The sequence below is a fragment of the Rhinatrema bivittatum genome, chromosome 11 (assembly GCF_901001135.1).
Source record: "Rhinatrema bivittatum chromosome 11, aRhiBiv1.1, whole genome shotgun sequence".
Classification (NCBI taxonomy): Eukaryota; Metazoa; Chordata; class Amphibia; order Gymnophiona; family Rhinatrematidae; genus Rhinatrema; species Rhinatrema bivittatum.
Genome location: NC_042625.1, coordinates 68,132,961 through 68,150,729, shown reverse-complemented (window position 1 = coordinate 68,150,729; position 17,769 = coordinate 68,132,961). Strand labels below are relative to the sequence as shown.

Sequence of the window (17,769 nt, the reverse complement as noted above, 5' to 3'; positions counted from 1 at the left end):
CTTCAGTTTAAGTCTCTTCCTAATACTGAAGTTTGTACAACTTTTGTGGAAAGTGGGAATAAACTGGAATAAAATAACTATTTGAAGATGGGGAAAGTATAGAGGAAGGAAGAAATAATAAAATCTTTTCTAACTTAAGGAAGCCCAGTTGGGGTTGCCAACTGGCTCCATATCAAGTAGACGGGCTCATCCAGTCCTGTGGAGAGATTTGAACTACAAGTCCACGAATGCACTGAGAGTAAAACCAGGACTGGCTCAGCCAGTTGGTGACACTATATCCAGTGTCTGGCAGTGGAAGGATCTTAGCTGGGCAGACTGGATGGAGCACTTTGGTCTTTTTCTGCCATCACCTACCTTGTTGTTATGTTAATGCTAGAAGTTTGGTATCTGCAGCCAACAAATTAGCTGGCTCTTTCCTTGGCTCTATGCAAAGGAAACCTTATCTACTCATCTTCATCCCTAAGCTGTTACTCGAGTGCATGCCATGTAAGGGGAGAGAAGGAAACGATCAGAGCACACATCTTCTGTGCTGTTTGCCTTCCTCTCCTACAAACAAACTCCTGTACGCTCGTCCCCCGGTCACCAAACTTTTCTGTTTGCAGATCAAGAAAGGGGTAGCCAATGTCCTCTTGTTTCGCCTCAGGAACCCTTGGGGCTGTGTGGAATACAATGGTCCATGGAGTGACAAGTACGTGGTTCCTTCCAGTCCCATCTTACCCTTCTACCTGAATTAGTTCTCCCTTTCCCCTCTTCTCCAACCCACCTTTCCACCTACCACCCCATTCCAGCCCAGCCTTCGCTCCCATCATGACCAGCCCTCCCTTTCATGCCATTCCAACCCCATCATCATGGCCCCACGGTGATGAGCCTGGGCCTTATCTTCTGCTCCTTTGGTGAATGGATGCTCTGTGAAAAACCCCTACTAAACCATCCTCTTCTGGCTCCTCTCACTTTTCAGATCTACTGAGTGGGACGCATTCAGCGCAAAGGATAAGAACCGATTGAAACTGGAGCTGCAGGAGGATGGAGAGTTTTGGTATTGCTAGGATTTGGCTGAATCTACAGTGGTCAATGACAATATTATTTCCATAGTATGGGCAGTGTCTGCAATGCTGTACAGCTCAGGGCATGCAGCTCGTAAACTTCCCCAAAGCCGTAGTTTCTACCAATGAAATTCTTTTCATTGGTCCCTTCTGATTTGGAGCATAGAAAAACCACTTTGTGCCGTGCAACAGATTTGTGTGGGATGGCCTCTGAACACAAGCGGACACCAAGTACCCACTGCCTATAAGATATACGAGGGACAGCCCTCAGCCATAACTTTCCAGCACCTACCCTACAATATGGTGCACAAATATTCCTCCTCCATTTCACCTAGAAGAAACCTCAAAACCTCTTTTATAGACAGGTGATCCTGTTCTCTCTACTTCAGGGCCGGCCCATTCACCAGTTCTTATGCACACACACATACACATGACGAGGCCAGTTCAGGGACCAGTCACACAATGTCAGGCAGTCAAGGAATGACATGGGCCTGATTTTTAAAAACATTTACGTGTTTAAAACTGGGCTTTACATGTGTAAATGCACTTTACCCGTGTAAGTGGGCTTTTGAAAATTGCTACATACATGCCATTGAATTGTCCATAGGCTATTTATGTGTAAGTGCACTTTACGCGCGTAAATGATTTTTAAAAATTGCTATGATATTATGTTGAATTTACATGAGCAACTCCTTTTAAAATTACCTCTTCAGAGTATAGATTTTTCCCCCCGTCCTTCTCTCCCAGGATATCATGTGATGACTTCAGTAGGTTCTTCACAGTGGTTGAAGTGTGTCGCCTGAACCCCGATTCTCTGGATGAGGGCGCTTCTAAGTGGGGCATCAGCACCCATGAGGGCTCTTGGGTTGCTGGGTACAACGCTGGCGGTGGCAAGAAACTGAGTGAGTACTTCTTACATCCTCTATGCAAATTCTCAAGAGCAGGGTACAAGCTCTCCATCTGGGATGATTTGGGTATAGGGAATCCTGCCTGAAGAAAGGGTGGGAGGGGGCTGGTGAACTCGAGCCCATTCTTCTATGATCCTCTGCTGTGAATCCCCACTCCCCAGAGGATATGAGAGAAGAGACACGACTAGGACTGCATTCCCTTTCACCCCACCTCACAACGAGCATTGCAGTTTAAGGCAGGAAAGAGCCACATCAGGATTGAGATAGGCCAAGAAAGACAAAGAGAAGGCAATGCAGGATGGAAACAGAACAATGAGGAAAGATCCACCCAGAACTAGGAAAATCTATTTGGCTGCCCAGGCAATACTAAGAAATTTGGACAAATGTTAATCCCCTAGTGGAGCTTGCATTTCAAAAAATTGGGGATTTGCATTTTATAAAGGGAAAGTCTGTTGAAGATTTATCTTCACTTAAGCCAATAACCAACAATCCTTCCTCATAAGAACATAAGAATATAAGACTTGCCATACTGGGTTGGCAGCTGCAGGACCTAGGCGATTGGACCTTCTTCCAGTGTTCAAGGACCGGAAGAGAAAATGTGTTGTGGGCTCGCACGGGCAGGAAGAAGGATGCACAATCGTCGCAGCTGGAAGGAGTGGCCGGAAGAAAAGATTGAGAGGGTCAATTGCAATATTGCCGGGCCGCGCGGCAGAAGAGAGGCAGTATCAGCTAGATCACACAACAGAAGACAAGCAGCATCGGCCAGGCCATGTGGCAGAAGAGAGGCAGCATCTCTGCTCAACAAGGAAGACAGTGGCGGCATCCTGATGCCATGAAAGTCCAAGAAGAAAGCTGCTACTGCTGCCTAAACCTAGGAGGCAGAGTATAAAAGAGTGTATGCATGTGAGCATGTGTTAGTGCGTGTGTGTGAGACAGCATATGGGGAGAGAGCATGTGTTTGTGGGAGAGAGCATGTGAGGAAGAGAGAGCGTGTGGGGTGAGAGCCTGTGAGGAAGAGAGAACATTTGTGTATGAGAGAGCATGAGCAAGAGAGAACGTGTGTGTGTGTGTGTGTGTGAGAGAGAGCATATAGAGGAGAGAAAGCAAGTGTAAGTGTATGAGAGAGCGTGTAGAGGAGAGAGTGCATGTGTATATGAGAGCATATAGAAAAGAGAGCATATGTGTTGAGAGAATTTTTGGGGGACAGAGTGTGCATGAATATGTGTGAGTAAGCGAGTATGCCTGTGTTGGAGTGTGTGTATGTGAGAGAGAGGAGAAAATCTGTGTATTGCAGCCACCACCTCCTCCCTCTAATCCATGACAAGTTCAGACTGAAAATGAAAAGTTCCCAAATACGGAGAGCAGGAGATTTTTTTATCCTTATTTTTAATTATTGGGTGGTGTTTGTGTCTGCTGTTTTGAAATATTTTATTGGTGTTTGGGAAAGTTTTCAAAATTTGTATGAGCCTTTAATTATTGGATATTCTACTCATCAGCTGTTTTGAAATTATTTTATTAGTATGAGTTTACTATTATGATTAATGATTTATATATCTTGATTTTATTGTTTGATGTTTCATGAGGAATGGTGATATTTTAGTTTTTCCATTGTTGCACTGTATAGAGTTTGGCATGTTGCGTTTTACAGTTCAGTTTTTGTCTGCACATTTCTATTTATACTTTATGTGGCTTTATTCTGTATTTGATGAGGGTTTGTGTTCTGCATGCAAAGACTGAGATGAAGCATTCTTTTAGCATGTGGTTTCTCTGTAGGGAACTGTAGTAGCTTGGCCTGTTCTGTTTTCCTGATAGGAGGTGTATTGATATTTTAGATTCTGGTGTAATATTTGTGGTATTCCTTTTCATAGGTAGGGCTGTTACTGTTTGAGTGTTAGCAGATAGTACTTTGTTGATACAGGAGGACCATACCCACACGAAACATGTTACAATAGGTCTAATGCCACATGAAATCCAAATTGCAGAGTTTTCTTGTTAGTTACATGCACTGTTGTGATGCTATCACAACATCGTGTACATTATTTTTACCTCAGAGTGTCATTTTTCATGTAAAATCTGTGATAAATGCATACATTAAAATTGTGTATGGGGAGGGGGCACCAGGCTGTAAGGTTTGCCTATAGCGCCTAATACCCTTGCACCAGCTCTGGGTATAGGCTCACTCTTCCTGGTTACATCTCCTGGTACCTGATGCTCTGAGTGCAGCTCTCTGAAATCCAGTTCTCCGGCTGATGCTTTCCTCAGACAGCAAGTCTCGGGACCTTCCCCTGTTAGACAGTCTTACCTCTGACTCCCACAAAGGACAGTCCTCTTTCTCCAACCTCTGAAGAAATCTCTTTTAGACAGAAGCACAGCCCTTAACTCGTTTTTTCTTAAAGACCTCTTCCTTTATTTTACAGAATATCTCAGGAGTCCACTCTTGGACTCTAAGACTAGACCTCCCTAGTCCTGAAGGCCTGGGAACCCCGACCTTGTTCTCCAGCCACCTTCCCAGGAGAGGAGGTAGGACTGGTTCTTGGAGAGATCACTTTCCAGCACCCCTCTCTTAGAGAGACTCATGTAAGAAGAACCCTGTATCACGAGGCACAAGAGTTTTGTTAAACTCATTGCAACAGCCACTGGAGAGTGTCAGGACCTCTTCTACCACTCCTACTCTGCTCTGAAATCACACAACCCATGCAGTGTGTGTGGAGGCACTGATGCTACTCTAGTAAGGGGTAGTTTTGGGACCCTCCCTTTCACGCCTGAAATATTTTGGGGAGTTTTCAGAGACTGGAAGGAAAAAATGGTTTCAGTAGATTTGGTCAAACCTTACATGCCTGTGCGGGGCAAAGTGCAGTATCAGGTTGGCCAGTGCCATTTTGAATTTGGCATGGCCAGAGCAGCAGGGACAAATGTTCCCTCCTGCTGCTGGCCTTTCTGTGGCAATCTTTGAAGAGTAAGGGCTAGATCTGGAGGGAAGGGAAGGGGAGGGAGTGCACGGGGGCCTTGGGAGGACTGCTGAGATCTTGAGGGGGGGGGGCAACATGGACAGAGATACTTGATCATCAAGCTTCTTTTTGAAAGGAGGAGGGGGGGGATGGTAGCAAAGCATCGCTGAGTCCACCAGGGTTTAGGGGTTCCTTTCTTTTCACTGGGGTTCGTTTATATAAAAAGTACAAGCATAGATCTGCCCCATCTCGTGGGATGGTGAAAATGCACATGTGTAAAATATGAGCACACCCCTGGAAATGCCTGGTTTTTTGTTTTTTTTTTTAAAGAAGCTAAATCTAGCTGGGTGGTGAACGTACACGGCTATATTTAGCTACTCTGCCTGGGGTAAATTTCAAACCCGGGGATCTCGGTGCCAAACTCCATAGCTGGGCACCTCGATCCCTTTGAAACCCATCTTTCACATTAGTGCCTTCGGCGAGGAGCCATGGTCTCAAGTATGGGAAAAAGGCGAGACAGTCCATAATAGCCATCGGAATGATAAAACAGAGAGATAAAATAACCAAGAGGTGGTGCTAGTCAAGCTCATGCTGGAGGAACGTCAAACACTAATTATATCCGAATGTGGTCTTGTCCAGTGTTGCACGAGGAGTAAGAGTAGGCACATTGAGCCCAATATTCAAACAAAGCTGGCCTTCTAAGTTTAGACACCTAAGGGCCTGATTTACTAAGGCCTTTCTGCCATTCTGTGTCTATGGGAAAAACGCTTAGTAAATAACCCCCTAAGTTAGGCACCTAACTTAAGCTCCTACATTTAGGATTGCTATATATTTGCCTAGATTTATGTTCCTACATTAGGTGCCTAGTGCGGAAAATCAGTGCTAAATCCTAAGAGGGTAATTTTTAAAAGCATTTTACATGCTTAAAATTAGGTTTTACATGTGCAAATGCCCTTTACCCGTGTAAGTGGGCTTTTGAAAATTGTTACAATATGTGTCATTATATCGTCCATAGATTGTACATATGTAAGTGCACTTTACACGTGTAAATGGCTTTTTAAAAAAGCCACGATAGTATGTTACATTTACACGCGTGACTCCTTTTTAAATTGCCCTTTCTCTTTTTTTCCTGCCCTAATTCTAGCCCTGAAGCCCCCAACATGTAGGATCCTAGTGAAACTCAGCCCTCGTGCATTTTCCGAAGGGCCAATTTAGGAGCCCAGCTCCCAAAATTAGGAGCCTAAGCTCTTTCAAAATCAGCCTCCTTAACTGCAAGGAGTTAACTACTGGATTAGCAGGAAAGGAGTATATTCTGTGAAAAATAAGCTAATTACACATGATGAAAAATGATAATGGCCCTTGTACTTTTATCCAACTAGGGACAAGGATAACAATCGCCAAGAAAATCTCAAAGTGGCAATTATTCTTGTTTGTTTGTTTGTTTGTTTTTAAGTAATTTTTATATAAGGATTTTATTGTTAACACAGAGTTATTTTTGGACCCCTGAACATGTGAGCATTTTTAATATTATAAATAAAAAAAATGTAAAAAGGGACCGTTTTATTCCACACCAGGCACAGATCTTTCTGATTTAGTAGTCCTGATGCTGATGGTCCTACAATTAAATATTTATAAAAACAATAATTGTTGCCACCTTGGGATTCTGTTGGTGACTGCTAATTACAGTACATGTGGCAAGGTCAATGCTGGCCCAAGCTTAAACAGCTAGATCACCAGACTTTGGGATAGCATTTAAATGGAAAACAAATTGCTTTCGCTAAACAGATTTAATGAAATGTGAAGGGGCAATGATCAGGAAACATGTTGACAGACTGCTTCGGCTGGTCAGAGAGATGTGGGGGAGATAATCAGTAGCTGGGGCGGTGGTAACCGGACGCCGTACTAATTGTCCAAAACTGGGCAGGCGGCCACCTTAGCCGGGTCCCAGCCCTGATTGTAAACATCTGGGTCAAGAAGAAGTGAAAATCTCTTGCCAAGTGACAGGCTAAAGTAGTCCCTCCATTTTATCACACAGGCTCCATGCAGACGTAATTTGGGTCTCCCGCTCCCTGGATGGAGATACAGCATCGAGTGGGTCAGGCAATCCAAAAAAGCTGCCGAACTGGGAGGGCCATGACATGCCCTTCTCTGCCCTCTGGCAGGGACCAAAATATGCCTGCTGTAGAAAAGTCAGGGCTGGCCGCAGTTAGCTCAGCAACAGCAGGAAAAACAGTTTGTGTGTGTTTTAAGCTTTTTCTTACAAAGTACAGTGAGGGTTAGGATTTTAGAGGCATGCGAAGGGGAAGTTGTCAGGTGGTACAGGGATGAAAACTATAATGCACTGTGACCTTCCCCCCCCCCACCCCGGTAGAGACCTTCTTCACCAATCCACAGTTCCAGCTGAGGCTGGTGGAAGAGGATGACCAGATAACGGATGAGGAGCTTTCCTGCACGGCTGTGGTGGAATTACTGCAGAAGGACCGGCGCAGGCAGGGCGTGGTGGACTTCCTCTATATCGCCTTCTATATCTACAGTGTGAGTGAGAGCTCCAGCGGCGGTGAGAGAGAACTGCGATGTACAGCGCAGGCAGGCTGTGAACCAAATTGGGAGGGGCGGGGCAATTGTACTAAAATATTCTGCACACACGTCAGCAAGTTTTTGGTGTGCAAAATTTACTCTTGATGGTACAAAGAGTTTTGCACACAATCACTTGCAAATATGTGCGCACGCAGCGCTCCTCCATACAAATCCCAGGTAACTGAAAGCATTAGCTATTGCTTTTCATTGCAGAGAGCTGTGCATAGGCTGAACTCACGCTGGAAATATAACTCCTGGTCAGAGACGGAGTCGTGTTTCCAGGGCTAGGGTTAGTCTATGGGGCTGAATCTGGAGTTTGTGCTGCGGGAGTCCTGTACTCATGGTTTATGCACTGATAATGTGTTATGTGAACAAATTGTGTTTTATGCACATAGAGCATATAAACATAAGAATTGCCATACTGGGTCAGACCGAGGGTCCCTCAAGCTCTGTATCCTGCTTCCAATAGTGGTCAATCCAGTTCATAAGTACTTGGCAGGATCCCAAACAGTAGATAGATTCCATGCTGCTAACACCCTGGATAAACAGTGGCTTTCCCCAAGTCTACCTGGTTAATAACGGTTTATGGTCTTCTCCAGGAATTGTCCAAACCTGTTTTATACCCAGCTATGCTAACAGTCTTAACCACATCTTCCAGCAATGAATTGCAGAGCTTAATTGTGCATTGACTGAAAAAGAATTTCTCTGATTAGTTTTAAATGTGCTACTTACTAACATCATCGAGTGTGCCATAGTCTTTGTATTTCTTGAAAGAGTAAATAATCAGTTCACATTTACCCATTCTATCCCACTCATGATTTTATAGTCCTCTATCATATCCCCCCTCAGCCATCTCTTCTCCAAGCTGAACAGCCCTAACCTCTTTAACCTTTCCTCATAGGGGAGCTGTTCCATCCCTTTTTTTCTTTTTTTTAAATTAATTTTTAGTGAAAGAGTTTGCAATTATAAGAGTACAAACACAATAAGCAGACCAATTACACAGAATGTTTTAACTTCAACCCCCTGATCTCCCCCCCACACACTCTCCTCCAGTAAGAAAGCTGCACCTTTCTCCTCATTCCAGGTTTGGAAAATTGACCAAGTTGCTTTAAATTTGTCTGTCTTGTTGTGTTGCAATGCTGTAAGGCCATCCCTTTTTTCATTTTTATTGACCCTTCTCGGAACTGTTTCCAATCCAGCTATATCTTTTTTGACATGCAGTGATCAGAATTACACACAATACTCTAGGTGCAGTCTCACTATGGAACGATGCAGAAGTATTATGACATTCTCTGTTTTATTCTCCATTCCTTTCCTAATAATCTCTAACATTCTGTTTGCTTTTCCGACCATCGCCACACACTGAGCTGAGGATTTCAAGTATTTCTTTCTCTCTGCCCCCCTCTTTCTTCGCTCTCCTCCCTTCTCTTCCCCTTCTTACTTCCTAGCCTGATTAAAATTAACCTCATAGTTCTTTTTTTCCTTTTGTACATATGTATATAATTGCAAACTTTGTTTATAATTTTATTGCAAAACTTCCCATGTTAATTTTCCCCCCTCTCGTTAATGCCTTGTTATCATGTTTTTACTGTTCAATGTAAAGTGCCATGCCGTGCGTTTGTTTTGCGTTACAATGTGAACCGATATGATATCCTGGATGAATGTCGGTATATAAAAATTTTAAATAAATAAATAAATAAATGATGATGCCAAGATCCTTTTCCTGGGTGGTAGTTCCTAATATGGAACTTAGCATCATGTAACTACAGTGTGGGTTACTTTTCCCTATGTATACTACTTTGCACTTGTCCACATTAAATTTCATCTGCCATTTGGATACCTCGGCTCCCAATCTTGCAAGGTCCTTCTGTAATTTCTCACAATCGGCTTGTGATTTAACAACTCGGAATAATTTTGTGTCATCTGCAAATTTGATCACATCACTTTTTCCCTTTTCCAGATCATTTATAAATATATTAAAGAGACAGTACAGACCCCTGAGGCACTCCACTGTTTACCTTTCTCCACTGACAAAACTGATCATTTAGTCCTACTCTTCTTTCCTATCTTTTAACCAGTTTTCAGACCTCAATAGGATATTGCTTCCTATCCCATGACTTTTTAATTTCTTCAGGATTCTCTCGTGGGAGTCTTTATCAAATACTTTCTGAAAATCCAACTACAATATATCCACCAGGTTACAATTACCACATATTTATTAACCCCTCCAAAAAAATATAGTAGATTGGTGAGGCAATATTTCCTTTGTGTAAATCCATGCTGGCTGTGTCCCTTTAAACCATGTCTTTCTATATGTTCTGTAATTTTGTTCTTTAGAATAGTTTCCGCAATTTTTCCCAGCACTGAAAGTCAGACTCACCAGTCAATACTTTCCCGGATCACCCCTGGAGCCCTTTTAAAAGATCAGTTTACATTGACCACCCTCCAGTCTTCAAGCATGACAGACAAGCCCAACAATAGGTTACAAATTTCCAGTAGCAGATCTGTAATTTCATTTTTTAGTTATTTCAGAACTCTGGGGTGTATACCATCTGATCCAGGCATTTTGCTATTCTTTGTCAATATGCTTCTTACATCTTCCAGTTTCACAGTGATTTGTATCAGTTCTTCTGAATCATAACCACTGAATGCAGTTTCCGGTACAGGTATCTCCCCAACATCCTCTTCAGTAAACACCGAAACAAAGAACTCATTCAGTCTTTCCATGATGCCTTAGCTTCCATAAATGCCCCTATAACCTCTTAGTCATCTAAGGTGTTTTATCTGCACCCTTAGTTGACAGATGGTTCTGTAAATAGCTGGCAATACTGATTGCTTCACTCCAAGAGTTATCAGATAATTGTGCATCCAACAGTAGACATCTAGTCATGTTTAGCAAGCTCTGATTCTTTCTTTCTGCCTGTCCATTCTGTTCAGAGCTATAGCTTATAGTCTTTTCATACTTTATGCCTCTTAGAAATTCCTCCATTTCTTTGCTGCAGAATTCTCCTCCAAGGTAAATTCTAAATCTCTGAAATTTATTTTCAACATAGGCAGAGTCATTTTTAAACTTATCAAAAACTTCACTTTTATTTGACAACAAGGTCAAGCCCATGTGCAAGTTCCTCTCTCGTGATCTTGATTAGGTATTCATAATTAACATGCCCACAACGTCTGTGTCATAAGTTAATTCCTCTGTTTCCATGTGAACAAGTCTTACCACCTGTCTGCAGGCTGCAAGTTTTCACTTGTCTTTTTTTGCTTTTAGCAAAATCTCACCATCTCTCTTCACTATACATTCATTGTTCTTGAGATGGATCACAGCCTCTTTGCATCATGTAACAAAGACAGATAATTCCCATCTAGTTAAGGGGTCCAATATGCATCTAGAAATGGGATAAGTCTATAAATCAAAGAATATGCTTACGGGTGGATGGGAGTAGGTGTGGGCGGAAGGGAAAGAGAGAAACACTAACAATTACCTACCTTTCCTTTTTAATTAAGCACACAAACTAAAAATTAATGTAACCACAATTTCATCTCTCCTCCAAAAATTTAAGTCCTAAAATTACCCAGCAAAACAGTACTCACCAAACCTCTTCAGCCACCAGCAAAATCTTCTTCCACTCTCAATAGAAAGCAACATACATAAAACAGAAAGCTATTTAAAAAAACAGCATGTTCTCTGCGAATAAAACATATATTATGCACATAAATCTGTGAAACCACCACTACAGCTCTGCTCCCTCTCCAGTCACTGCAGCAGTGGCTGCTACTGCTGCTTCCTTCCTACTCAAACCCCCCAGGACCTTTTCTCCAATAGTTTTAAAATGCCCTCGCTGAGCTGCATTCTCCTTCCCTCCCTTCTCTTTTCCTCTCTGCCACAGCTGCCAAAACTTAACCAGCAGCAGCTTCATCCCAGAAAAGGGCAGGGGCAGCTGGGGGTCTAAGTCATCACTGCCCTTTTTGGTGGGAAGCTGCCAACTAAGCAGGAAGGAAAAGAGAAGGGAGAAAGGGAAGGAGACTGTGGGGGCAATTCCCAAACTATTTAAAGGGAGAAGGCGGAGGGAGGGAAAGGGAAAATTGACTCCGTGATTTGTGCTCGCAAAACATGTTTTATGTGGACAAGGCAATGGTTTGTGAGCACAACTCATCGTTTAGACACACGAAACACGATATGTGCTCAGATATCACGCTTTATGCGCATAGAGCATGAATTCTGAGCACAAATCTTCTACGCGCACAAAACATGATTCATTTATGTGAACCATGTTGCGTGCACAATTTTTTAAAAATGTACGTTCCTTTTTTGTAACTCCCGATGCATTTGCATGCTATTACCATTGGGAGTTACTTGTTGTTGGTTTTTTTTAGTGTGGTCATTAACTCCTCTCCCATTTCCTGTTTTCCAGATCCCATTCCAGGTGAGATGGGCCTCCTCCTGTCCACTGCCAGTGAAGCAGGGCCTTTTGGCATATGGCCAGCGCCAAGGTCTGATACTGACTCGTGAGCACAAGAAGGGGAACTTGGGAACACGAGGACTAGGATAAACATGGGGGTGGGGGAGGGGAAAAGCATCTGTGTTGGTCACATCCCGCTGAGCATATAAAGGGCAATTTTCAAAGTGATTTACCTGGGTAAACTGGCCTGTCCGCTCTCCTCTGCCCCACTAAAAGTCCAAGTGGGCTTCCATAATATGCACACACTCTTCGTTAGGTTGTAAAGAAGGCTTCCTGAGGGCAGGCTGGTAAGCAGCAGCATGTATCCATGGGATTTTTAAACGTACACCTGCTACTTTACCTCCTCCCCCTTGGCTGTCCACACAAATAGCAGGTGGAAGGTCTTATCCTATCTGAAAATTTCTCCCATAGAAACATGAATCACTGAACTATGACTGGCAGTATCCTCCATTATAATCCCACTAATACCAGCAAGGTGCTGGATGACCTTGGGGCGAATCCTTTTACCTCCTTGTGCCTCAGCTTTAATCCTGGCCTGGTCACTGAGTGTGTGTGTGGTGTGTGTGACTTCATCACCCTGTGCCTGAATGTAGCCATTTGTGATTGGAAAATAATAATAATTTATGCAACACAGCATTAGAAGTTAGAAATGGACTTAATCCATGCATTTGCATCTCCGCTCTCAATAATACAAGCCCCTGAAACTACCCAGATTTCCCAAGTTCTGCCTGCCCACAGCAAATACTCGGGTTAGAGATGGACTATAGGTGACCAAGCCCTAACACCGTTTATTTCTATTATTTTCGCCCAGGCAAAAAGTTCCCGTTTGAACCGAAGCTTCTTCATGCAGAATGGCCCAGTGGCAGAAACCGGGCTCCCCTGCAACAATCGTGCGGTGGCCAAGCGACTCACCCTCCCGCCTGGAGACTACGTCATCGTACCCTCCACCCACCAACCTAACCTGGAGGGCGAGTTCTTCCTGAGGATCTTTGCCAAGAACAAAAACAAGTCCGGGTGAGATGGCTGCCATCACTTCTGCCCCCTCTCTTTCTTTCTCCGGCGGAACTCTAGCACCATCAGAAGGAACCAAACCTAAAAAGTGTTTATGCTGAAAACAGTCAACTTGGTTGCACCCTTATTAGACCAATAAATCTTGTAAGATCCAAACTGTCAACAAAAGAAAGGAAAAATAGGGAGATCCATATTCAGACACAATCCGGATAGTAAAGTTAGCCAGACAAATTTATCTGGCTAACTTTGGAGGTATATTCAGTATCTTAAAGTTAGCCGGCTAACCATAGCTGGATAACTTTAGGACCGATCTTTGGTCTGATCAGACTTAGCTGGCTAAGGCATCTGGCTAACTCTGAATATCGGAGTTAGCCAGTTAACTTAGCCAGATATACAGTTGTGATCTAGTGATTCTCACATGGAAGGACGGTATATAAAACACTCAAATAAATACATTCCTCCCGGGTTTGCCCCCCGGAAAGCCCTTAATGTATCTGGCTAAATTCTAGCCACCTGACTTATTAGCCAACTAGAATTTAGTCAAAAAATGTGCCCAAATATTCATTAAGTCTGGTTGCCAGGTGGCTCCATGTCACCCAGAACAGGCTGAGCCAATCCTGGTTTTATCCCCATTGACTACAACCTTGTGCATGGAATAGGGGTAATGCCAGGCCTGACTCAAACTCTGCTAGGTGACATGGCCCTGGCCTGTAACCTTACCAAGAAACATTCAAAGATGTGGCAGGCCTCAAGAAGATACGAGAAGTTCAAAGACAAGAGAGCATGACATAAAATTAGAAGGATGCTTATAGAAAATAGGAAGAAATACTGTCCTACCTACGGTAGTAAGGTGGTGGGTGACTGAAGTGAGCTACCAGCAGAGATGGAAGCAACCAGAACTAACAGAATTCAAGTGTGCTTGGGAGGTGACAAGGGCAAAGGAAGGACAGTCTGTCTATTTGTCCCTAAGGATAAGGACTGAGTCAACAGTCTCAAAGGAAAAGAGACTGGTGGTACACTGCTTTCTCCTCCTGTATTGCACCTTTTTTCCAAACTAGATCACAGAAACATGCTTTACATTTTCAGTACTTCAGAAAGACTTGTGTGGCCACCTTTGGGATGAATGTCCCGGGACCCTATTTATAGACCACAATCAACACCCATGGCTACTGGCTGAAGTTTCTAGCATAGTCCATCTCTGAGGGGGCATTGGGATGAATGACCTGGAACCATAAATGTGGCCGCACATTTAAAACAAATCGGATAAAATTCTTTTTCACTCAATGCAGAATTAAGCTCTTGAATTCATTGCTAGAGGATGTGGTTAAGGCAGTTAGTGCAGCTGGATTTAAAAAATGTTTGGACAAGTTCCTAGAGGAGAAATCCATAATCAATCTGACTTAGGGAATAGCCATTGCTTATTACTGGCATTAGTAGCATGGGATTTATTTAATGTTTGGGTACTTGCCAGGTACTAGTAGCCTGGATTGGCCACTGTCGGAAACAGGATGCAAGGCTTGATGACCCAGGATGGCAACTTCTTATGTTTTTATGTTCTTTATGATAATTCCTGGCATCCAGGCTGTTGTGAGAGAAAGGAAAGCTTAAAGCTCCTGGACCATGAATTATTCTTTAATATATAAACATCTAATGCTCATGCTCCTCTTATGCTCGATTGGTTTCTGTCATTCCAGGCAACAGGACAACTTCCCCTCTACTTACAACTATATTCAGGTAACTCAATCACCTATAAGGCTCTGGTCCCTCTTCTCACCTCCTCCATGGGAGTGCATTATATTTTATTTATTTATTTAGATTTTTTATATACCGGCATTCATGACCAGGTCACATCATGCTGGTTTACATAGAAACAAGGGGTGCATTGAACAGTATAACTAAACTGGTGCAAGGGGGAAGCAGTTACAAAAAACAGGGGTATAAAAACTGGGAGAGGAAGAAAAGATGAACGGGGAGGAGTAAAAGAACTGTAAGGGGATAAAATAATGACTGGTCTGGCTCAGTTCTATGCCTTGTTTGTACTCATTCTGGATGGCTGGGTCTCCAGTAGAATGCCAGTCCTGAAAGTTACAAATGTCTGTGGAAGGGGGAAGCTTCCACTCCCAGACAGAATAAAAGACAAAATCTGCAATGTGTGCTATAGAATGGGGACCTGTTTTTGCACCTCAGCGAGCTAGACTGCCTTCGTCTTCTCTTTCCCCCTCTTCATCTTGCCAACCTCACATGCTCATTTTTGCACATATTGCAGACATTCAAACAAAAAAAAAAATCTGATCTATTCTGAGATTATGTGATCCATTTTGCTGTCCTTTTTTCCAGCCTGTGATGTCAGCAGCACCAGGATTCCAAAGCCAGCTCCGAGACATCTTTAATCAACATGCAGGAGCGGTGCGTACCCAATGCTCCAAGGTTTCACGGGAAGTGGTGCACATTCAGCATTCCAAGGGTTGCAGGGAGGGGTGAATACACTTAAAGGGTCATAGGAGGGATGCACATCCATTGCTTCGAAGGTTGCAGGGAGGGGTGTGACCTCAGTCCTCAAAAAGTCACAGGAGGGATGTGTATCCAGGGTTCTATGGGTTGCAAAGAGGGGTGCATATCCATCCCTCAAAGGGCTGCAGTGGGGCTGTTTGACTAATGTGAAAAGGGCCAGAGGATTCTAGAGGGAAATGCTTTCAATAATTTGGGAGAGAAACTCATACCATTGTCACTGACAGGGTTTTACTGTGAGGAGGCTTACACTGTTGGAGCCCTCTTGGGCACTGACAGCGCACATTAATATGTGTATATTTTTTTTACTTGTGTTGTGAGATCAAGAAACAGCGGAAACCTGCAGAACTTCCATGAGCCTCTGACATTTCTATGCCAGGAGCCCTGGATTCTCAGGACAATGAATGCAGTAGTGAGCTACATGTAATTGCAAATGACTCTCTTGGATAGTAGACAAATCAGATGAAAACTTTTTGATTCGTTTTTTATCCCACTGTTTTCTGCTCCCATTTCCTCTCTCCACAGGATAATAAAATGAACAGCCTCGAGTTTAAAAACCTCATCAACTCAGGTTTGTATCGCGTGTGGTACAGAGCCCAAAGGATACTACAGCGCACAAAAATGCATGGCGCATAAGAAACATGCACTGACAATGAGATGCATGCGCAGAGTCAAGAGGCAAGCAGAGTTGGGGCAGCCTGAACTCCTGTGAGGATAAGACATGAAAGAATCCTCAGATTCTGTCAAAACAAACGGGGAAAGCAAGCAGAGATGGCGCTTCACGAATGCTTTCTATATATATTATATATATATATATATATATATATATGTAACCAGGAGAGTTCAAACCTCTTCTCGGGCTACTGGGATCTTGGAAAGAGGGGTCCGTTCAAGCAGTTGTTGTATTGGACCATGCTGGAGGTGGGGACTCTGTTAGACAGGGAAACTTTTCCCCTCCTACTGCTAAAACAGTTAAACTCCCCCCCCCCCCCCCGAGTGAGTGACTTCTTTTCATAAACAGCTACAAGCAGGCAGCCTTCATCGCAGTCGAACCCAAACCTGGAAAAAGAGTTCAGTCCACACCAGATTTGTTGTGGAACAAAACTTGTCAAGATATATTCCAACTCGTTAAAACAGAGGCAGTGCAAAGGCTGTTAATAAAAGCACAGCAGACGGCAGGAAAAGAGCAGTAAAAAAACAACCAGGTCAATGTTTCAGTAGGCCAGGGAGCTGCAACGTTATCCAAGCAACTACTCGGATAACTTTAGCTGAATATTTGGCTGAACAAGTATCCCACTGAATATATTCAGTTAAAATTACCTGGATAAATTTATGTGGATAACATTGCTGCTGATCAGCTTTCTGAACACTGATGTAAAAATCCTAGCACCTGGCAGCCTAGCCCCTCACCTCATTCCAGGAACTTAAAATATGTAACGGGCCTAGCGGGGCCCCACTTCTTCCCCTGCTGACCCCCAAACATCTGCATGAGAGCAAATGGGTGGAGAGGCTTTTTCCTTCTCCCACTGCCTTGAATAGCTGAGAGTGGTATCAGTATTTAATATTCATTTATGCACTTCCCTAGCCACTGATTGGTCTCTTAGTGGACAACTGTTTGTGAAAGAACTGGCGCAACTGCCATAATCAGGGCACTCCGTGGAGCCCTACCAGACTCCCCAAGCTAGGTTTATTAAACACACCTAGTGAGTCCGGTATTATTTCTCTTTAATACTTACATGTAAGGCAACAGCATAAATTATGCTAGCCTAAGGAAACCAGGAAATACAGAGCAATATATCATTGCTCAGTGTTAAACAGTAGCTCATTACTCAATATATTGCTGTTAATTGGAGCTTTTTACCTGTGGGTGGGTTTACTCCCAACACAAAGTATTTCCTGAATGTAATCTGCTTTGAAGTGTCGAAAAGCAGACTATAAATCTAAATAAATAAATAAACATACAGAATAAACCTCATCTTTAAACCAGTAAAAGATATATTTCTAATCTATATTTCTAGCAGTTTCTGTATCTCATGAATAATTGTTTCTGCCTACATGCAGTCTCTAAATGCTTTACTGCTGACAGTAAGTAAATTCTGTGAGACAATCCCTGTTCAGAACGGGAGTTCTGATTGAAGGGTCACAGGGAGGGGTCCTGCAGTCAAGTTCTAGTCAATCCCTGTTCAGAACGGGACAATCCCTGTTCAGAACGGGAGTTCTGATTGAAGGGTCACAGGGAGGGGTCCTGCAGTCAAGTTCTAGTCAAACGTGCAATGGCTTACATGGCTAAAACTTATCTGTCCAGTAGGGTGGG

General features: G+C 43.3%; 1 protein-coding gene across 1 annotated transcript in view; it reads left to right on the top strand.

Moving 5' to 3' along the window:
• The window catches only part of LOC115073017 (calpain-1 catalytic subunit-like), a 62,326-nt gene that overhangs the window by 29,171 nt on the left and 15,386 nt on the right, over nucleotides 1–17,769 (top strand). Inside the window, exons 7-15 of the mRNA XM_029571125.1 lie at nucleotides 603–688; nucleotides 959–1,036; nucleotides 1,791–1,945; nucleotides 7,271–7,434; nucleotides 11,889–11,900; nucleotides 12,748–12,950; nucleotides 14,642–14,681; nucleotides 15,285–15,353; nucleotides 15,981–16,026. Coding sequence (XP_029426985.1) covers nucleotides 603–688; nucleotides 959–1,036; nucleotides 1,791–1,945; nucleotides 7,271–7,434; nucleotides 11,889–11,900; nucleotides 12,748–12,950; nucleotides 14,642–14,681; nucleotides 15,285–15,353; nucleotides 15,981–16,026 — 853 coding nt within the window. The remainder of the gene's footprint in view (nucleotides 1–602; nucleotides 689–958; nucleotides 1,037–1,790; nucleotides 1,946–7,270; nucleotides 7,435–11,888; nucleotides 11,901–12,747; nucleotides 12,951–14,641; nucleotides 14,682–15,284; nucleotides 15,354–15,980; nucleotides 16,027–17,769) is intronic.